The 23103-nt window shown below is 45.2% G+C and overlaps 2 protein-coding genes and 1 pseudogene across 4 annotated transcripts; 1 reads left to right on the forward strand and 2 right to left on the reverse strand.

Moving 5' to 3' along the window:
- Positions 1-1274: 1274 nt before the first annotated feature.
- LOC144488768 (uncharacterized) lies at positions 1275-8791 on the reverse strand. Of its 3 annotated transcripts, XM_078206868.1 has the most exons (3): positions 8726-8788; positions 8080-8245; positions 1275-4260 (listed from the first exon to the last, which is right to left on the reverse strand). In XM_078206868.1, the coding sequence occupies exons 2-3, from the start codon at positions 8113-8115 to the stop codon at positions 3388-3390; spliced, it is 909 nt and encodes a 302-aa protein (XP_078062994.1). In that variant the 5' UTR covers positions 8116-8245; positions 8726-8788; the 3' UTR covers positions 1275-3387. The 3 variants fall into 3 exon arrangements, with proteins under 3 accessions (XP_078062994.1, XP_078062993.1, XP_078062995.1); XM_078206867.1 differs by lacking the exon at positions 8080-8245 and having other exon boundaries at positions 8726-8791; XM_078206869.1 differs by lacking the exons at positions 8080-8245; positions 8726-8788 and adding an exon at positions 6797-6882.
- Positions 8792-15786: 6995 nt separating this feature from the next.
- LOC144488766 (uncharacterized) lies at positions 15787-16919 on the reverse strand (annotated as a pseudogene).
- A 1387-nt stretch (positions 16920-18306) lies between these two features.
- On the forward strand, positions 18307-21546 carry LOC144488765 (uncharacterized). The gene is made up of 2 exons (XM_078206865.1): positions 18307-18511; positions 20497-21546. The coding sequence occupies exon 2, from the start codon at positions 20610-20612 to the stop codon at positions 21192-21194; it is 585 nt and encodes a 194-aa protein (XP_078062991.1). The 5' UTR covers positions 18307-18511; positions 20497-20609; the 3' UTR covers positions 21195-21546.
- The last annotated feature ends 1557 nt before the right edge of the window (positions 21547-23103 follow it).

Genomic DNA, 23103 nt, shown 5'->3' on the forward strand with positions numbered 1-23103 from the left:
ACCCCCCGAACCAACAAATGGAGTGTTTGTTGCCATGGCAGCTGAGTGCATTCTGCGTTTCCATATCTCCATCCTGGATTTTTTGCTGATTATTTTAAAGTTGTGTTCTGCAGTTACCAACCATCCTGCCAATGGATACAGTTTCTTCCTGTGTCGATGAAAACTCCTCAGAAGTGTCCACATCTCTATTAAATCACTCCTTAACCTTCTCAGCTCTAAAGAGAACAATCCCAGCTTCTTCAGTCTCTCCACAGAACTGAAATCCCACATCCCTGATACTATTCTGGGAAATTTTCCCTGCACCCTCTCAAAGCGTTGACATCTTTCCCAAAGTGAAATTTAGAACTCAGAATTTAACACTATTTCAGCTGAGGATTAATCCTTGATTTATAAAGATTCACAATGACTGCCTTGCTTTCGTAATCCATGTCTCCATTAATAAACCGAGGACTCCATTAGTTTCATATTTAAACAGCTTGATCAACTTGTCCTGTCGCAGTCAAGCATTTGTGTACATCCACTCCCAGGTCACAGTGTTCCTGCATTCTGTTTAAAGTTGTCCCATTTAGTTTATTCTGCCTCTCCACATTCGTCCTTCCAGAATTCACCATTGAATATGAATCACTTTGGGATGTTCTGAAAGGTTCTAAATGAACACAAGAAATTTATTTCTCTTTCACAGCTGATTTAAGATTGTAGATTTTGCTTCAAAGATTAAATAGGGATTGATTTCAGAGTTAATTAATTGACTGATCAGGAACAATTTCAGCTGGGCGTCAGTGAATCGAGAGGAAAGATTCCAGACAGCGGATCTTCAAGATCCACAACAGGCCCAACAGTTCAATCAGCTCCAGTCTCAGCTCAAGAGCGCTCGACAACTCAACACACAGTCCACAGGGGAGTTCCCCTGCTGTATAGAATCGTAGAATCCCTACAGTGCAGAAGGAGGCCATTCAGCCTATTGAGTCTGCACCAACCACAATCCCACCCAGACCCTATCCCCGTAACCCCACTCTGCAAATCCCCTGACACTAAGGGTCAATTTAGCATGGCCAATCAACCTATGGACTGTGGGAGGAAACCGAGCACCCGGAGGAAACCCACATAGACACGGAGAGAATGTGCAAACTCCTCATAGACAGTGACCTGAGGCTGGAATTGAACCCAGGTCCCTGGCGCTGCTAACCACTGTGCCACCGTGCAGTGGGACCAACATTTGTGTTTTAACTAACATCACCATGGATTGATCAGTTGGACTGATTGCTGTTTGTGGAATCTTACTGTGTACAAACTGACTGCTGGGATCAACAACAACTTGTATTTATAGAACAGGTTTAATGTAATAAAACGTCCCAAGGTGCTTCAGAGGAATTTTGTAACAAAATACTGAGTCACACTGGGAGTCAGTGAATTGAGAGGAAAGATTCCAGACAGCGGTTCTTCGAGGTCCACTACAGGCCCACAGCTCAATCAGCTCCAATCTCAGCTCAGGAGAGCTCAACAACCCCACATACTGTCCAAAGCTTGATAGGAGTGGGAGATTTTAATGAGAATCTTTAATCAGGAGGGAGGGAATGGAGGGGCGGAGAGGTTTAGGGAGGGAATTTCAGAACTTCACACCAGGACACAGCTATGAATGGTGGAGTAATTAAAATCAGAGATGATCAAGTGGCCAGAATGAGAAGAGCACAGATATCTCAGAGGGTGTGTTATTGGAGATTAGAGATTGGGAAGGACAGGCCGTGGAGGGATTTGAAAACAAGGATGCAAATGTTAAAATCAATGCATTACCTGATGTGGACCCGAAGTAGTTCAGTGAGCACAGGATGTGATGGTGAACAGCACACAGGCAGCAGAGTTTTGGATAATCACAAATGTGGGGAGGCGATGGGCTGGTGGTATTGTCGCTAGACTATTGTCAATGTTCTGGGGACCCCGGTTCGAATCCTGCCACTGCAGGTGGTGGAATTTTAATTCAATAAAAAATATCTGGAATTAAGAATCTACTGATGACCATGAAACTATTGTCGATTGTCGGAAAAACCCATCTGGTTCACTAACGTCCTTTAGGGAAGGAAATCTGCTGTCCTTACCTGGTCTGGCCTACATGTGACTCCAGACCCACAGCAATGTGGTTGACACTCACCTGCCCTCCAGGGCCAATTAGGGATGGTCAATTATTGCTGGCCAGCCAGCGATGCCCACGGTCCACAAATGAATAAAAAAGACATGTTTAATGTGGGGGTTGGGGTGAGTGAGAGAGGCTGGTCAGGAATGGATTGGAATCATCCAGTTTAAGGGTAACACGGGTATGGATGAGGGTTTCAGCAGCAGGTGGGGTGGAGACAGGCGACATTATGGAGATTGAAATATCTGGGATCAGTGATGGGGTGGAAATGTGGTCAGAAACTCATCTTGACATCAAATCTGGCACGGAGATTGTGAAGAATGTGGTTCAGCCTCAGACAGTTCCCAGGGAGAGGGATGGACTCAGTAGTTAGGGAATTGTAGTGGTGACTGATCTTCCCAATTTTTAACTGGAAGGAATTTCTGCTCATCCAGTAGTGTACGTGGGATAAGCAGTTTGTTAATTTAGTAACAGTGGAGGAATGGAGGGGGATGGGGGTGAGGTCAAGCTGGGTGTTGTCAGTGTACAGGTGAAAACCAACACGGTGCTTTTGGATGATGTCACCTAGTGGCAGCTTGTAGATGGGAAATAGGAGGGGCCAAGGGTAGATCCTCAGGGGACACCTAGTTCAGGGGGTTTGGAGAGGAAAAGGAGGTTGGAGAGGAGGTCAAAGATTGTTTTTTCAGAGTGTGTGGTGACAATGGATTTAAAGGTGAGAAGGCGAGGACTAGAAGAGAATGAGAACTGTAAACAGTCTTGATTAATATGGAGGAGGTGAATGGTCAACAGCTTCGTAGGAATAAGGTCAATGGAACATAGTGGGGGGTGGGGGAAGGGGGGGGGAATGTCATGGACAAGCTGAGGTCTGACAGGACATAAGGGAGAGATGGGAGGGAAACTGGAAAAAGATGCGAGTTCCAGACTTAGTGGAGGACAGTTTGGCCGAGTGTGAGAGGGAAGCAGCAGAGGCAGCTGATCAGATTGCCTCAATCTTAGTGACAAAAAGCTTTGAGCTCCTCACACTTGTTGTTGGAGGTGAGGATGGAGGAGACAGGGGAGGGGGTGAGAATTTTAAAAGGAACTAACTTCTAACAGCTATTAAAAAGATTCAGCACAGTGTACTTTACACAAACTATTTTTTCAAAGCAAAAATATTAGCCCCTGTAACTGGGCTGGAGTTTAGAAATAGGAGCAGAAACAGACCCAATGAACACGGTTCAGTCCTGGATGTGATTCACAGCAAAATCCAGTCACTGTAGTTACACATGAAGTTGCTGGTGTCTCAGCAGGTAGGATGACCGAGTGAATCCCTTTCCACATTCGGAGCAGGTGAATGGTCTTTTCTTGGTGTGAGTGCGCTGGTGTACAGTGAGTTCAGATGACTGCCTGAACCCAGCCCCACAGCTGGAGCACCTGAACGGTATCTCGTCAGAGTGAACTCGCTGATGGCAAATCAGATCCCAGCGTCTTTTATAACACTTCCCACAGTCCAGACATTGGAAAGGTCTCTCGTCAGAGTGAACTCGCTGATGGCACATCAGATCCTCAGAACCTTTAAAGCCCTTCCCACACTCCTGACATTTAAATGGTCTCTTGTCTGCGTGAACTCGCTGATGTCTCAACATGTTGGATGAATCAGTGAATCCTTTCCCACACTTGGGGCAGGTGAATGGTTTCTCCAAAGCGTGAACTCGCTGGTGCTTCAACAGGTTGGATAAATCATTGAATCCTTTCCCACACACAGTACAGCTGAATGGCCTCTCCCCAGTGTGAACTCGCCGGTGTCTCAGCAGGCTGGATAAATCACTGAATCCCTTCCCACACTCGGAGCAAGTGAAAGGTTTCTCAGCGTTAGTGCGTTGATGGATTTCCAGCTCAGATGGGGAACAAAATGACTCCTTCCAAGTGTGAAGACATTTATGTTGCGACAAGCCTGAGGATCGACTGAAGCCTCGTCCACACACAGAACAGGTGTACGGTTTCTCCCCACTCTGAACGGTGCTTTTTCCTTCCATGTTCAATACTCGATGATATTCAATTACAATAACTTGGGCAACTTTGTCAGATCCTGATGTGATGTTTGGTTTCCCGTCTCCCGAATACAAACCTTCCCCTTTGAAGACCCTATAAAACTGATTTAAAACAGAAAAGAGTGAGTGAGAGAGAACCCACAAAAACAGGTTGTGAAATGGAGCTGAATGAATGCAGTAATTTGTGGGGCCGGCACTGGGAAAGAGTGACCATAAAAACTGCTGGATTGTCATATAAAACACAACTGACTCACTGATGTTCTTCAGGGAAGGGAAGCTGCCACACAGTCTGGGTCTTCACAAGACTCTGTCCTCTTTGAGGGGAGGAAAGTGAGAGAGGATTTGGGAGCAGAACAGAGGAGAGGGATTTTATATTTGTACAAATAAACCAGGATTTTAACAGATTCTCCTAAGACCAGGATATCCACACTAACTCCCTGTTGCGCCTTGATTGTCGTCATTGTCAACAGTCCCTCAATTTGAGGATGATATTTATCATCATCGAATCCCTACAGTGCAGGAGGAGGCCATTCGACCCATTGAGTCGACACTGACTCTCTGACAGAGTACTTTACCCAGGCCCTCTTGCCCACTCAAGACATTGGTAAGGCCCACACTTGGAATACTGTGTACAGTTCTGGTCACCCTATTATAGAAAGGATATTATTAAACTAGGAAGAATGATTTACTTGGATGCTAACGGGACTTGGTGGTTTGAGTTAGAAGGAGAGGCTGGATAGACTGGGACTTTTTTCTCTGGAGCGTAGGAAGCAGAAGGGTGGTCTTATAGAGGTCTATAAAATAATGAGGGGCATAGATCAGCTAGATCGATAATATCTTTTCCCAAAGGTAGGGGAATCTAAAACGAGAGGGCATAGGTTAAAGGTGAGAGGGGAGAGATACAAAAGGGTCCAGAGGGGCAATTTTTTCACGCAGAGGGTGGTGAGTGTCTGGAACTAGCTGCCAGAGGTAGTAGTAGAGGCGGGTACAATTTTGTCTTTTAAAAAGCGTTTAGACAGTTCCATGGGTAAGATGGGTATAGAGGGATATGGGCCAAATGCAGGCAATTGGGACTGGCTTAGGGGTTTTTAAAAAAAGGGCGGCATGGACAAATTGGGCCGAAGGGCCTGTTTCCATGCTGTAAACCTCTATGATTCTATGAGCTATCCCCGTAGCCTCACAGATTTATCTTAGCCAAGTCCCCTTATCTCCACATCTTGGGAAACTAAGGGGAAATTTATCATGGTCAATCCACCTAACCTGCACATCTTCGGACTGTGGGGGGGAAACTGGAGCACCCGGAGGAAACCCACACAGATGCGAGGAGAACGTATGAACTCCACAGAATTTCACAGTAATTAATTTGCAGTGTTAAAGTAAGCTTACTTGTGACACTAATAAATAAATTAACTTAAGTCACCCAAGCCAGGAACGGAAACTGGATCCCTGGCACTGTGAGGCAGAAGTGCTAACCACTGTGCCACCGTGATGCTCGCGTCTACTTAGGGTCGTGAGTTTCACCATGGTTCTTCATGTGACTGAACAAACCCACAGATCTATAAATACTTAGCCAAAAAGATGTCCGGATTAGGTGGATTGGCCATGCTAAATTGTCCCTTACTGTCAGGGGGACTAGCCAGGGTAAATGTATGGGGTTATGGGGATAGGTCCTTGATGGGATTGTAGTTGATGCAGCCTCGATGGCCAAATGGCCTCCTTCTGCTCTGTAGGAATTCTATGATGCTAGGACGTTCCATGAGGGAGTGGGATTCGGAGAGCAGGATTTGTTTCCTTTTCTTTCCTGCGCTGCCACCGCTCTGTCTGATCAATAAGATAGTGGGACTCAGAGAGCAAAGAACAAAGAAAAATACTGCACAGGAACAGGCCCTTTGGCCCTCCAAGCCTGCACCGACCATGCTGCCCAACTGAACTAAAATCCCTTATCCTTCCGGGGATCATATCCCTCTATTCCCATCCTATTCATGTATTTATCCAGATGCCCCTTAAAACTCACTATCGTATCTGCTTCCATTACCTCCCCCGGCAGCAAGTTCCAGGCACCCACCACCCTCTGTAAAAACCTTGCATCGTACATCTCCTTTAAACCTTGCCCCTCACACCTTCAACCTGTGCCCCCCAGTATTTGACTCTTCCACCCTGAGAAAAAGCTTCTGACTATCCACTCTGTCCATGCCCCTCAATCTTGTCGACTGCTATCAGGTCACTCCTCAACCTCTGTCGTTCCATTGAGAACAAAACCAAGTTTCTCCAACCTCTCCTCGTAGCTAATGCCCTCCACACCAGGCAACATCCTGGTAAATCTTTTCTGTACCCTCTCCAAAACCTCCACACCCTTCGGGTAGTGTGGCGACCAGAATTGAACACTAGATTCCAAGTGCTGCCTAACTAAGGTTCTATAAAGCTGCAACATGACTTGCCAATTTTTAAAACTCAATGCCCCGGTCGATGAAGACATACGCATGCCGCATGTCTTCTTGACTACCTTCTCCACATGCGTTGCCACTTTCAGTGACCTGTGTACCTGTACACCCAGATCCCTCTGCCTATCGATACTCTTAAGGGTTCTGCCATTTACTGTACATTTCCTATCTTTATTAAACTTTCCAAAATGCATTACCTCACATTTGTCCGGATTAAACTCCATCTGCCATCTGTCCGCCCAAGTCTCCGACCGATCTATATTCTGCTGTATCCTCTGATGGTCCTCATCGCAATCCACAAATCCACCAAACTTTGTGTCATCCGCAAACTTACTAATCAAACCAGTTACATTTTCTTCTAAATCATATATATATATATATATATATATATATATATATATGAACAGCAAAGGTCCCAGCACTGATCCCCGATGAACGCTACTTGTCACAGCCCTCCATTCAGAAATGCACCCTTCCACTGCTACCCTCTGTCATCTATGACCAAGCCAGTTCTGTATCCACCTTGCCAGCTCACTCTGATCCCATGTGACTTCACTTTCTGCACCAGTCTGCCATGGGGGACCTTGTCAAAGGCCTTTCTGAACTCCATGTAGACAACATCCACTGCCCTACCCTCATTAATCATCTTCGTCACTTCCTCGAAAAACCCGATCAAGTTAGAGAGACCTGACCTCCCCTTCACAAAACCAGGTTGCCTCTTGCTAATAAGTCCACTTATTTCCAAGTGGGAGTAAATCCTATCTTGAAGAATCCTCTCCAATAATTTCCCTACCACTGATGTAAGGCTCACCGGCCTGTAATTACCTGGATTATTCTTGCTACCCTTCTTAAACAAAGGAACAACATTGGCTATTCTCCAATCCGCTGGGACCTCCCCTGTAGCCAGTGAGGATACAAAGATTTCTCTCAAGGTCCCAGCAATTTCCTCCCTTGCTTCTCTCAGTATTTTGGGGTATATCCCATCAGGCCCTGGGGACTTGTCGACCTTAATGTTTCTCAAGAGTCCCAATACCACCTCCTTCTTGATCTCAACATGACTCAAACTATCTACACACCCTTTCCCGGATTCATCACCCACCAAGTCCTTCTCTTTGGTGAATACTGACGCAAAGTACTAATTTAATACCTCGCCCATTTCCTCTGGCTCCATGCATAGATTCCCTCCCTTGTCCTTGAGTGGGCCAACCCTCTCCCTGGCTACCCTCTTGCTCTTTATATATGTATAAAAAGCCTTGGAATTTTCCTTAATCCTGCTGGCCAATGATTTTTCATGACCCCTTTTATCCCTCCTCACTCCTTGCTTAAGTTTCTTTCTAATTTCTTTATATTCCACACTTGCTTTGTGTGTTCCCAGCCTCCTAGCCTTGACAAATGCTTCCTTTTTCTCTTTGACTCAGCTCACAATATCACTTGTTATCCAAGGGTCCCAAAACTTGCCATACTTATTCTTCATCCTTACAGGGTTTATGCAGTTTGATGGACAAGTTGTCTCCATTCTGAACAATGGGGAACAAGTTCCTCTCACCGAAGCTCAGTGGCAGCCGTGTGTACTATCTACAAGACGCACTGCAAGAATTCACCAAAGGTCCTTAGACAGCACCTTCCAAACACACAACCACTTCCATCTAAAAGGACAAAGGCAACAGAGGCATGGGAACACCACCAGCTGCAAACTCCCCTCCAAGTCACTCACCATCCTGACTTGGAAATACATCGCAATTCCTTCGCAGTCGCTGGGACAAAATGCTGGAATTCCCTCCCTACCAGCAGTGTGGATGTACCTACACCACATGTACTGCAGGGGGTTCAGGTCACAAAGGTCGCCGCTCCTGCGCCCTGCTGCCCCCTACAAATATGGCTTCCGCGCCTGCCCGCTGCGACACTTCGCCCCTGACAAAGATGCCGGCCGCACATGCGCACTGATGGACATTGCCAACGACAGATTGGCGGCCGTCAGCCCAGGCCCAACACGACAAGTTGCCTCCAATTTGGTACCAACAGGACGCCCGAGAAGTTATTTTCCGAAGTTTGGATTTGAACAACATGTTTACGAAGCCTCTCCACCCACCCACCACATTCATCGCTCCCTGCGCGCCGTTCTCTACCTTGAACTGATCTCGGCTCCAAGTTAAAACCGTCCGTCCGCCGCCATTACCCGCACTGCGCATGCTTCAGACCCCTCCCCTATTCACTCTGGTTGGAGGACCAACCTCTCCCGCTCAGTCCTCCAGCCCCGCCCCCTTTCCCTAATGGAACTAGCGGCACCGCCTCAACACCCAACACAACGGCAGCTGCAGCGCTTTCTCCCGGGGCCAGGCCCCAGTGGACAAATGTGGCTTCAGGAAGGAAATGCAGCAATGGGTTTGATTTGATTTATTGTCACATGTATTGGGATACAGTGAAAAGTATTGTTTCTTGCGCGATATACAGACAAAGCATACTGTTCATAGAGTACATAGGGGAGTAGGAAAGGAGAGAGTGCAGAATATAGTGTTACAGTTACAGAAAGGGTGAAGAGAAAGATCAGATTAATATGAGGTAGGTCCATTCAAAAGGAGGAGGCTTTGGAGAAGGTACAGAAAAGATTTACCAGGATGTTGCCTGGTATGGAGGGCACTAGTTATGAGGAGAGGTTGGAGAAACTTGGTTTGTTCTCACTGGAACGATGGAGGTTGAGGGGCGACCTGACAGAAGTCTACAAGATTATGAGGGGCGCAGAATCATAGAAACCCAACAGTGCAGAAAGAGGCCATTCGGCCCATCGAGTCTGCATCAACCACAATCCCACCCAGGCCCTACCCCCACATCCCTACATATTTACCCATTAATCCCTCTAACCTACGCATCTTGGGACACTAAGGGGCAATTTTAGCACGGCCAATCAACCTAACCTGCACATCTTTGGACTGTGGGAGGAAACCCACGCAGACACGAGGAGAATGTGCAAACTCCACACAGACAGTAACCAAAGCCGGGAATCGAACCCGGGTCCCTGGAGCTGTGAAGCAGTGGTGCTAACCACTATGCTACCATGCCGCATGGACAGAGTGGATATCAGAAAGTTTTTCCCAGGATGGAAGAGTCACTTACTAGGGGACACAAGTTTAATGTGTGAGGGGCAAGGTTTAATGGAGATGTATGAGGCAGGTTTTTTACACAGAGGGTGGTGGGTGCCTGGAACTTGCTGCCGGGGGAGATAGTGGAAGCAGATATGACAGTGACTTTTAAGGGGCATCTTGACAAATACATGAATAGGATGGGAATGGAGGGATATGGTTCCCGGAAGGGTAGGGGGTTTTAGTTCAGTTGGGCAGCATGGTCGGTGCAGGCTTGAAAGGTCGAAGGGCCTGTTCCTGTGCTGTAATTTTCTTTGTTCTTTGTTTGTAAAAGTCTGGTGGCAGCAGGGAAGAACCTGTTCTTGAGTCAGTTGGTGTGTGACCTCAGACTTTTGTATCTTTTTCCCGACGGAAGAAGAGAGAAAAGAGAATGTCCAGGATACGTGGGGTCCTTGATTATGCTGGCTGCTTTTCTGAGGCAATAGGAAATGTAGACAGTGTCAATGGATAAGAGGCTGATTTGCGTGATGGACTGGGCCACATTCGCACCCCTTGTAGCTTCTTGCGCTCTTGGTCAGAGCAGCAGCAATACCAAGCTGTGATATAGCTGGATGGGATGCTTTTTGTGGTGTCCCTGTAAAAATTGGTGAGAGTCGTAGCTGACATGTTGGCATGTCGAATTTCCTTAGCCTCCTGAGAAAGTCGAGGCGTTGGTGGGCTTTCTTAACTAAAGCAGCAGTTTCGAGGGACCAGGACAGGTTGTTGTGATCTGAACACCGAGAAACTTGAGCTCTCAACCATTTCCACTTTGTCACCGTTGATGTAGACAGGGCGTGTCTTCCACTACATTGCCTGAAATTTTGTATATATTCCAGTGGTAGTTGGAAGAAGTCCATGCTGACTCTCTGTACATCAATCCACTCAGTCCCATTTCCCCTCCATAACTCTGTTCCCTTTTTAATTCCTTCACACCTATCTGATTTATTTTTCAAATCATTGATCATTTCTGATTCCACCATGCACAGAAGCAGTGAGGTCAGGTCGTGACCACTCGTGAATAGAATTGGTCCTCACATCTCCTTTCTATTGCTGATCAATGATATGTTTAGTAATGTGGACATTGGGTAGCCGCCTGCATGAAGATTTTCAGGTCTCTTTGTACTGGACAGGAGCATGGGTCTGTCAATCAGCCTGAATCAGCACCTTCAGGAGAATTGGGAGGGTGTGTATGAGGTACAGCAGTATGACAATGGGGGGAGGGTGTGTGGGATGGAGATTTACAACTTTAGGGAATGAGAAAACAAAGAATATTCCATGGAAACTAGAATGGTCTGTTTTGAATTTCAGTTCTATACTTACACTGATAACTTCTATAAACAGGATATTAGAAGGAGAGAATTTACAGACTGAAATCTCACACCAAACGTCACAACAAGATGTTACAAAGTCACTGGATTCATCAGGACCTGAATATAATTGCCATTTGAATGTATGAGAAGAAATGTTTGTTTGTTCTGTCTGTGGGAAAAGATTTCAAACATCAGTGTGACTGGACAAGAATGGAGACCCCACACACTTGAGTGAGAGTGTTCCAGTGAACTGACTGTGGAAAGAGCTTCAACCAGTAACACAGCCTGAAAAACGTCACCCCATTCACAGCGAGGAGAAACTGTACACGTGTTCTGTACTTGGATGTGGAATCGACTGATTATCGAAAGGACACTGGCACCATGGAGACACCATGGAAGTGTGGGGACTGTGGGAAGGGATTCCAGTGCCCATCTGCACTGGACACACTGGCGAATTCATACTGGGGAGAGGCCGTTCACCTGCTCCGTGTGTAGGAAGGGATTCAGTATATCAACCACCCTGCTGAGACACCAGCGAGTTCACTCTGGGGAGAGGCCGTTCACCTGCTCTGTGTGTGAGAAAGGATTCACTCAGTTATCCAGCCTGCTGACGCACCAGCGAGTTCACACCGGGGAGAGACCTTTCGCCTGCTCAGACTGTGGGAAAGGATTCAGTGATCGTTCCACCCTGTGGAGGCACCAGCGAGTTCACTCTGGGGAGAGGCCGTTCACCTGCTGTGTGTGTGGGAAGGGATTCAGTCATTCATCCACCCTGCAGACACACCGTGTCACCCACACGAATGAGAGACCGTTTAAATGCTCTGACTGTGGGCGTAGCTTCAAAAGCTCTCAGACTCTGATGGGCCACCAGCGCATTCACACTGAGGACAGACCGTTCAGCTGCTCTTACTGCGTGAAGAGATTTAGAACATCATCCCAACTGCTAATACACCAGCGAGTTCACACTGGGGAGTCACCCTGTGTGCGGGAAGGGTTTCAGTCATTCATCCACCCTGTTGGCACACCAGCGAGTTCACACTGGGGAGAGGCCATTCACCTGCTCTGTGTGCGGGAAGGGATTTACTCAGATCTCCAATCTGCTCACACACCAGCGAGTTCACACTGGGGAGAGGCCGTTCAGCTGCTCTGACTGTGGGAATAGATTTAAACGGTCGTCTCACCTGCTAAGACACCAGCGAATTCACAAGTGATTACAGGAGTTGGATTCTGCTGTTCTTGCTGCTGTTGATCACATCCAGGACTGAACCATGTTCATTCTGACAGTTGCTGAAGTGAGAGGGTCGGAGGGTTTCTTTCTGCTGGACTGACCAACCTCATGGCTTTGCTGCCAGTGGGTCGATGCTGTTTGAATTTGGGAGTGCACATTTTACTGTGATGATCCACAAACACGAGGTAAATCTAAAATAAATACATTTGTCTCTGTTCCAGTGAGTCTACAGCACAGGGCCAGGCCAGTCGGCTCAATTGGTCTGTGTCAATATTTATGCTCCACATGAGCCTCCACCCACCCCCCTCTTCATCTCCCCCCATCAGCATATCCTTCTATTCCTTTCTCCCTCATTTATGTATCTAGCTTCCCCTTCAATGTATTCATGCTGTTCACCTCAACCACTCACTGGTAGCAAGTTCCACATTCGCGTCATCTTCCTCATCTCTGGAACCATTGTGGGGTAAATCTCCTCTCGATTCTCTCAAGGACCCTCACATCCTTCCTAAAGTGTGGTGACCAGAACTGGGCTCAGTATTCTGTTGTGGCCTCACCAGAGCTTTAGAAACTATCAGAATAAATTCCCTGCTTCTGTTCTCAATTCCCCGATTTCTGAAGTCCAAGATCCAAAATGCTCCAAACAAGAATATCAGACCTTTTTGCTTAACATAAAAAGCATTTTAACAACATTCTTAAAGTGGCTAAAGAAGATTTTGTCCAATGAAGGAACAGAAAGAAGCCATTTTGACCTTGCTCTCTCCAAAAGAGAATCCAGAATGTTTGAGTCTGGGAAGTGGAGTTAAAAATGAAGCTGCAGCTACAACAGAGCAAGAAGAAGACATTTCAATGTGGAATTGACTGGAATATTCTCTCTGGATTTAAACAATGGAGGAGCTACAAACATGGAAGAAAGTGAAGTTCAAAATGTGAACTCTGAACAGACTGTTTTCAGAATTGGAAATCCACAACTGAACAGCAATGAGGATTGTCCTCTTGCAGAAGAAACTATAATTAGTAAAAATTACTATAATTATTGAAAGAAGAAAACTTTCAGAAAACACTACAAGCAATAATATTTTCCATCTTCAGTGGAGTGAGATTCCTGGACATGGAACCCAGCAGTGTGCTGTTACCAAGCTGGACTTGTGAATGTGAAGTGGACAATGGAGGGATTATTATGTCTATTGCAGGTTATAAGATAGATCAACAGAGGAAAACAGTGGATTTAGGAACAGGAGTTGGCCATTTGGCCCTTTGAGCCGGCTCCACAATTCGATTAGATCATGACTGTTGTTAAGATATACAGTATGTTTTACATTGTAATATTCTAATTGGGATATTATAGAGTGATACATTTTCATTTCTTCCTGGGAATATGTTGTGAAGATCTAGTTTAATAATTCATGTGTTTCAGAAATATTAATTTTGGATTTTTAAAAAAATGTAACAACTGGAAAACCTGGTTTCAGAATCTGATAAAAACACCCTGAGGGAATTTGCAGTCACAAGGTGTGGCCCATATTGGTTTGAGAAGTCAAAGCTCGAAGGGTAAGAACAAGTGTAACACGGCAGCTGGGCTCTTTTAGCTGGAGACATTGGGTCTGACAACTGTTTTTCCTGTCTTTGTTCGAGAGGGGAATTCTTCACGCAGACCTCAAGAAAAAAGGTTTGGTTCTGAAACTAAAAGTTAATTAATTTAAACATCTTTTGGACATCCCTCCTGGTCTGGTACCATGAGGATAAGTGATTCAGGATGGTGTGGGTTGGATTTCTTGATGTTTTTCACAGAAAGCAGGCAGTCTGCAGTTAGCTTGGGAGCTGTGGGACCGGGAGCTGTGAACCAGCTGTGGGAGCGGGAGCTGTGAACCAGCTGTGGGAGCAGGAGCTGTGAACCAGCTGTGGGAGCGGGAGCTGTGAACCAGCTGTGGGACCGGGAGCCGAGGAGGTCATTAGGAACCATGGGTGTTCCTATTGTATCAATCTCTCAGCAAGAAGGCAGTAAAGCCCATGCTTGGATTGAGAAGTCCATGTTTTGAGTCAATTTTGAAATCACAAAGGAAAGTTGGAGAGTTGTTTAGCCGAAAGCTAATAGAAGGATCCTCATGAAATCTTGGAGCCTGGAGAATAGCTGGAATACTGAGGAGAATTAAAGTTAATTCTGGGAGCTTTGACATACCTTTGGGATTTGTCCCAGGAACAGAAGTGAATGTACATTCAAGATATTAAGTATAAGGGCATTCTTGTCCAGGAGTAAGGGTTAAAAAGTACAAAAAAGGAAAAATGCTGCAAAATCTCAGCAGGTCTGGCAGCATCTGTAGAGAGTGAAAACAGAGTTCATGTTTTGAGTCAGAACTGAGTTTACAGCATAAATCTTTACAAAATATGATTCATCGAGCTGGTTTTTAATATTCTGTTTATATTCAGTAAAGTTTGATTTTGTTTAAAAACCTGGAATCTTGTGATGGGTGTTTGGATTTCTCACTGAACGTTAATGTTCTCGACCCGAATTATAACAACACACAATATTTCAAAACAATTTGAAAAATAAAAACATGATGGTCTTTATTTTGTACAAAGTATTACACTATAAGACACCCCTCATCGAGGATCTACAATAATTTCTTAGCTCGAGCACCAGTGAAACAATCAGACAATAAATGAATAAAAATTGTACTAATTGTCATCCCTTCTAAATCAGGAGGACTATCCCCAGCACAGAGGGTCATTTGGAATTTTTCCCACAGACCAATTAACAGGGATTATACTCTCCAACCACCTGAAGTGAATTCTTTACATGAATCGTCCAGGCCGGTGCAGTTGTCAACTTGCAGTTTGGCTGATCAGCTGAGATTTCCTGCAGCATTTCATCGATCACCGTGTGATTCCTTTCACAGAGTCCATCACTGAAAGGACTTTCAGCTGCCGTGTTCCTGACCAGAATGTTCATGTTTTCACACACGTCTCAAAACTCATCATTCAGAAACTGAGCTGGTGCCACAGCTCCAGCCCCAAGGGCCAAGGGAAGGTTCACTGTTGGGATGTGATGGCATCCTCCAATAATTTTTATACATTGTACACTTTGCACTAGTCTCTTGTATGAGTCTCAGATACTCTTTATCAACTGCTCCTGCATCTTGAAGCAAGACTTTTAATCTTTGGCAAAAAGTGTGAACAAATTGTCTGTGTAGTTTTAAGATAATTTGCATCTTTCCCTTTGATTTTTATCAAAGCTATCATTATTCCTTCTAAAACATTCAGATTGGAAACTTCATGTATTTTTAAACATTCTCTGTCACCACGTTATAATCCTGACCGTCTTATGGTGAAGGAGGAAACTGGTTCCAATCTTTACTTGGTATAGATTTATTCACAGAGTGAAACATTACTGGTATATAACTCCTAATACCATTCCATGCTCTGTCAGTAAGTGTCTATATGTGCTCATGTAAACATCTAATCAATGTCCACTGCTTGTATATATTTAACCCCAAATTATACAATTAACGCCCACAGGCAGAGTATTTAAAAGGTCTCTAATCGGTGTGACTGCCATAATGTCTCAGCAGGTTGGATGACTCAGTGAATCCTTTCCTACACTCAGAGCAGGTGAACAGCCTCTCTCCTCCGTGTGAACTTGCTTGTGTTTCCGCAGGCTGGAAGGATCAGCAAATCCCTTCCCACATTCAGAGCAGGTGAAAGGCTTCTCCCCAGTGTGAACTCGACGGTGTGCGCGCAGACTGGACGACTCAGTGAATCCTTTCCCACACACACAGCAGGTGAATGGCCTCTCCCCGGTGTGAACTCGCCGGTGTTTCCAGAGGCAGGAGGAATCAGTGAATCCCTTCCCACACTCAGTGCAACTGAATGGTCTCTCTCCAGAGTGAATTCGCTGGTATGTCAGCAGACTAGTGGACCTAGTAAATCCCTTCCCACACACAGAGCAGGAAAATGGCCTCTCTCCAGTGTGAACTGCTTGATGTCGCAGCAAGGTTGATAACTGAGTGAATCCCTTCCCACACACGGAGCAGGTGAATGACCTCTCCCCAGTGTGAACTGCCTGGTGGTTCTGCAGGGTAGATGATGCACTGAATCCCTTCCCACACACGGTGCAGGTGAACGGCCTCTCCCCGGTGTGGACTCGCTGATGTATCAGCAGGTGAGATGACCGAGTGAATCCCCTCCCACAGTCAGAGCAGGTGTATGGCCTCTGCCCGGTGTGAACTCTCTGGTGCTTCTGCAGAGCAGAGGAATCACTGAATCCCTTCCCACACTCTGAGCAAGGGAATGACCTCTCCCCAGTGTGAACTCGCTTGTGTCTCCGGAGGCTGGATGAATCTCCGAAGCCCTTCCCACACTCAATGCAGGTGAAAGGCCTCTCCCCCGTGTGAATGCGTCCGTGTGTCAGAAGACGAGATGAATCATCGAAACCCTTCCCACATTCAGAGCAGGTGAATGCCCTCTCCCCAGTGTGAATTTTCTGATGTGTCAGCAGGTTGGATAACTGAGAGAATCCCTTCCTACAATCAGGGCAGGTGAATGGCTTCTCCCCAGTGTGACTGCGTCGATGAATCTCCAGCTCACACGGTGCTTTGAATCTTTTTCCGCAGTCCCCACATTTCCACTGTTTCTCCCTGATGCGGGAGGCCGCCTGTCCCTCCAGGTTTGACAATCAGATGAAGCCTCGTCCTCACTGAGAACAGATGTACACTCCCTCTCAATGTAAATGGGGCAATGCTTTTCAGGCTGTGTAACCTGAACACACACTCAGGTTTGTACTTCTCAGTGCTTTTCCAGTCACACTAATGTTCAATCTTTTCCCACAGACAGAAACAAACCCAAACAATTCTCCTTCTAGAGTCAAAGGCCAATGATATTCACGTTGTGATTAATCGAGTGACTGTCAGATTTGAACGTAATGTTTTGTTTTGATATTTCTGTCCTGTAAATCCTCCCCTTCTAATATCCTGTGAAAGAGGTTTACAAAAGTCAACACCGTGCACATAGAAAAAAATTCAGGATGGACAATTCTCGATTCAATTAAACTATTTTCTATTCTTTTATTCCTGAAAAGTTGTAAATTTCTGTCCCACACATTCTGCACCGAATCTTCACCCTCCCGATTCTGCTGAAGCTGCTGGGTCATGCTCCAGGACACAAAGACCTGACAATCTTCAGGCAAGCTGTTCACCAATATATCCCTTATATTCATATAGAACTGGACTATCATTTGTGTCAAAGTGCTTTATTACTTTATTATAGAGAGGTAGGGAATATGTGTTGAATGTTTGTTTGGACTTCAAGTGGTCATAAACTGGAATTCACCCCACATGCGGATGGTGGAAGCAGAGAGAACCCATGATTTCAAATGATGTTGGTCATTCAAAAGAAATAAACCTGTAGGACAGTGATACAGAGGGGGAATGGGACCCACTGGATTGTTCTATGGAGAGTTGACATGGACTCGAGTTGCCAAATGGACTCTTTTTGTGCTGCAATGTCTCACTGACTGGAAATATATAACACAACTATATTACTATATTCCAAGAATAGAAATAAAAAATAAATGTACTTTACTGCAGCACCAAAAATAATACATCTAACATGTACAATAACAAAACTAGAAATACCTCTGTTATGATCTCCGTAGAGACTGATAATCTTCAAATAAACAATTCCCAGACAATCCCAATGGAATAAACCAAAGAATAAGGTTTCATTCATTTCAGACTTTTACTGCAATAAATTGTCTTGGAATATATAGCACTTTGTCAATGTTACCTATTTGATTCGATTTATTATTATCCCTTGTCCAAAAATGTGCGGATAAAAGCTAATTACTGCAGATGCTGGAATCTGAAACCAAAAGGTATCTTTTTCCCGATTGGCCAGAACCCGGAGGAGGGGCATCAATTGATGCCTATCCGGGGGGAGGGGGTGGAGAGGCGACAGCTTCCGAGCCTGCGCACTGGAACATCAGGACGTCACCGTGGAGCAGATTGATTCCTATTGGCTGCTTCAGGCAGGGCTCCATTGTGACATCACAACGCGGAAGTTGGCCAACGAGCTTCAGAGGGAAACTTCCTCCTCTGGGCCAACATCTGGGAGGAAATCAATGTTTCCCTCTTTCCATTTCTTTTCTCATTCTGGGGGAAATTGGGGACTTGCAGCAACTGAAGGGAATGAAGTGAATCCAGGGAGGCTGCACACTCTGGAAGGGTTACAGACGGACACCGGAATTAGGAGCAGGACTAGGCCCAGGTATCTTTTTCTTTCTCTCGCAAAGACATAGACAACCTTTAACTCCCTAAGTTTGACAGATTTATTTATCTGGATAATAGGATAGCCTCTTACCCAATGTTCACAATTAAAGGGGGAGTTTCCCAGGAGAGGGCTAATATTTAAATGAACAGTAAATTAGTATGGGACAGAGATATGTTTAACGTAGTTGTATGTTATATACTATGTTATTTATGATTCCCTATTTCTTGTCTTGGAATATATAGCACTTTGTCAATGTTACCTATTTGATTCGATTTATTATTATCCCTTGTCCAAAAATGTGCGGATAAAAGCTAATTACTGCAGATGCTGGAATCTGAAACCAAAAGAGAAAATGCTGGAACATCTCAACAGGTCTGGCAGCATCTGTAAGGAGAGAAAAGAGCTGACGGTTCGAGTCCAGATGACCCTTTGTCAAAGCTAAAAGGCATAGAAAGTGGGAGATATTTATGCTGCAGGGTGAGGGACTGAAAGATGAGTCGTAGCCACAGAAACCAGGGGAAAAGGCTGCTAATGGCAGTCCATAGAGAGAATAAAGGGTGTGACTGGCCTAATGGCAGAGAAGCTGAAATCAGAGGGTAAGCTGTGACAGATGAAGATGTGGGGGGACGGGGGGGAAGAATGGGTGGGAGAGAGGTAATATTTAAGGAAAGGGGAAGCAAAGGAGTTTCTGTGGCTATGACTCATCTTTCATTCCCTCACCCTGCGTATAAATATCTCCCACTTTCTATGCTTTTTAGCTTTGACAAAGTGTCATCTGGGCTCGAAATGTCAGCTCTTTTCTCTCCTTACAGATGCTGCCAGACCTGCCGAGATTTTCCAGCATTTTCTCTTTTGGTTCCAAAGATGTGTGGGTTAGGTTGATTGACCATAATAAATTGACCATAGTGTCGGGGGATTAGCAGGGTAAATGTGTGGGGTTGTGGGAATAGGGCCTGGGTGGGATTGTGGTTGGTACAGACTCGGTGGCCGAATGGCCTCCTTCTGCACTGTAGGGATTCTATTCTTGGATTAGTGTATAATGAAAAGTATTGTTTTTTGCGTGCTATACAGGCAAAGCATACTGTACATAGAAAAGGAAAGGAGAGGTAGAGTATGTAGTGTTACAGTCATGCAAAATTACAGCATAGAAGGAATCCATTTGGCAACTCAAATCCATGGCAACTCTCTGCAGAGCAATTCAGTCAGTTCCATTCTCCCTCTATATCCTCATTCTCCTGAGTTTCATGTCACAAATAGGCAGTCTTGATGATGATGATATGTGGCTGGAAGCTCATCTTGGGGTGAAATATTTCACCCCAAGACAGTTGCTAGGAAGAGGGGTAGATTTGGTGGTGAGAGAGTGGAATTTGTAGTGGGAACTGAACTCAATGGGTTCAGTCTTCCCAGTATTTATATGGAAGAATTTTCTGTTCTTTTAGTACTGGATGTCAGACAAGTCAGGATGGTGTGTGAGTTAAAAGCGAACTTGGAGGTGATGGTGTTCACATCTACCTGCTACCTTGGTCCTTATAGGTGATGGAGATTGAGAGTTTGGGAGATTCTGTCAAAGTTCCCGTCGAGTTATAGATGTTTGAAATCCCTCTTCTTCGCCACTGCCTCTCCCACTTCTCTCTGTCACCTCACACAGTGCCCAGATTCTTGTGTAGACCCAGACCAGGTGGCACATACCCTTCCCTGAAGGACCTTAGTGACTCAGTTGGGTTTTTATGACAATTCAGCAGCTTTTATGTTTACCTTTTCCTCACTCCGGTCCCACAAAATACCAGATTCATTCAGCTCAATTTCACAACTTGCCTTTGTGTTTTTGTGGGTTCTCTCTCACTCCCTTTTTGCTGTTTTAAATCAGTTTGATTTAGAAGAGGAGGATTTGCAGTGGGGAAACGCAAACCAAACGTGGTATCAGAACCTGATGGAGTCGGCCAAGTTATTGTAACCTGAATATCATTGTGTTTTGAATATAGAAGAAAACAGCGCCATCCACAGTGGAGAGAAACTGTACACGTGTTGTGTGTGTGGACAAGACTTCAACCAATCATCCAGCCTTTCGGAACATAATTACAGTCACAACAAGGAGATGGCATGGAAATGTGAGGACTGTGGGAAGGGATTCAAATACCCATCGCAGCTGGAAACTCATCGACGCCGTCACACTGGGGAGAGGCCATTCACCTGCTCCCGATGCGGGAGGGGATTCATTCAGTCATCCAGCTTGCGTATACACCAAAGGATTCACACTAAGGAGAGACCATTCAGCTGCTGTGTGTGCGGGAAGGGATTCAATCAGTCATTCAACCTAGCATTACACAAGCGAGTTCACACTGGGGAGAGGCCGTTCACTTGCTCCCAGTGTGGGAAGAGATTCAGTCAGTCAGCCAACCTAGCAAAACACCGGCGAATTCACACTGAGGCCAGACCATTCACCTGCTCTGTGTGTGGGAAGAAATTCAAGGAGTCATCCAACCTAGCAAAACACCAGCGAGTTCACACTGGGGAGAGGCCATTCGTCTGTTCCCAGTGTGGGAAGGGATTTACTCACTCAGCCAATCTGCTGAGACACCAACGAATTCACACTGGAGAGAAGCCATTCATCTGCTGTGTGTGTGGGAAGGGATTCAGTCAGTCGTCCACTCTGCTGACACATCAGCGAATTCATAAGTAATTATTGTGATTGGATTTTGCTGTTTTTCATATTCAGACTGAACCACATTCATTTGAGTCTATTTCTGCTGAATTGAAAAATAACCCCAGCTCTGTTACATAGAAACATGCATAGAAAATAGAATCAGGAATAGGCCATTCGGCCCTTCAAGCCTGCTCCACCATTCATTATTATCATGGCTGATCATCAAAATCAATATCCTGATCCTGCCTCTTCTCCCCCACCCCTCCTCATCCATATCCCTTGATACCTTTAGCCCCAAGAGCCAAATCTACTTCCTTCCTGAAATCCTTCGAGGAGCAGTGCTCCGAAAGCTTATGGCTTTTGCTACCAAATAAACCTGTTGGACTTTAACCTGGTGTTGTGAGACTTCTTACTAGATGGAATTTAACACAGACAAACGTGAGGTGATGTAATTTGGAAGGTCTACTGCAGAAGGAAAGTATACAGTAAATGCTAGAGTCCTTAGAAATGTTGGCGCACAGAGGGATTTAAGTGTGCAGATCCACAGTACCCTGAACGTGGCAACTCAGGTGGACAAAGTGGTCAAGAGGGCGAATCGCATGCTGGTCTTAAATCGGTCGAGACGCTGAGGTATAAGAATTGGGAAAACATGTTGCAGCTGTATAAGACTTTGGTTATGCTGACCCTAGCAACTTCCCTACTACCTACATTAGGCTCAGTAGTCTATAGTTCCCCATTTTCTCGCTTCCTCCCTTTTTGAATCATGGGATATTCTTTTGTGAATTCAGAAGCAAAGTACGAATTTAGTTCCTCAGCCACTTCTTTATTCCCCGTTATGAATTCTCCTGTTTCTGACTGTAAAGGGCCTACATTCGTTTTGTCAACCTTTTTCTCTTTACATACCTATAGAACCTTTTACACTCAGTTTTTATGTTCCCCACTAGCTTACTTTCATATTCTAATTTCTCCTTCTGAATCAATTCCTTGGTCCTCCTTTGCTGTATTGTAAACTGCTCCCAATCCTCAGGTCTTTTGCTTTTTCTTGCCAATTTTTATGCTTCTTCTTGGAATCTAATGCTCTCTCTAATTTCCCTTGGAAGCAATGGTTTGGCTACAGTTCCTTTTCCACTCTTGTGCCAAATAGGAGTAAACAACTTTAAGTTCACCTACTTGTTCCTTAAATGCCTACCGTGGGTGGCACAGTGGCATAGTGGTTCGCAATGCTGCCGGGTTCGATTCCTGGCTTGGGTCACTGTCTCTGTGGAGTTTGCATGTTCTCCCCGTGTCCGCGTGGGTTTCCTCCGGGTGCTCCGGTTTCCTCCCAAATTCTGAAAGACGTGTTGTTAGATGCATTGACCCGAACAGGCGCCGGACTGTGGCGACGAGGGGAATTTCACAGTAACTTCATTGCAGTGTTAATGTCAGCCTTACTTGTGACTAATAAACTTTAACATTGTCTGTCCACTGTCCTTCCTTTCAGTCATGTTTCCCAGTCCATCATAGCCAATTCATGCCTCAATCCATTATAGTTACCTTTACTGAAATTCAGGACTCTGGTGTCAGAATCAACTACATCATTATCCACTTTGACAAAGAATTCTATCATATTATGGTCGCTCATCCCCAAGGGTTCTCTCACAACTAGATTGTCAATCCTTTCTCATTGCACAATACCCAGTTCAAGATGGCATGCTCCCTTAGCTCCTCAAAAGTATTGGGCCAGAAGACCACTCCAAAAATTCCTCCTCTATTGTAATGTGATTAATTTGATCACCCAATCTGTATGCAGATTAAAGTCACCTATAATCACAGATATTTATTTAACACATGCATCTCTGATTTCCTGTCTAATGCTTTTCCTAACATTACCATTAATTTGGTAGTCTGTATACCACACCCACAAATGTTTTTTGCCCCTTGGTGTGGCTTAACTTGACCCATACAT

The sequence above is a fragment of the Mustelus asterias genome, unplaced genomic scaffold (assembly GCF_964213995.1).
Source record: "Mustelus asterias unplaced genomic scaffold, sMusAst1.hap1.1 HAP1_SCAFFOLD_1849, whole genome shotgun sequence".
Classification (NCBI taxonomy): Eukaryota; Metazoa; Chordata; class Chondrichthyes; order Carcharhiniformes; family Triakidae; genus Mustelus; species Mustelus asterias.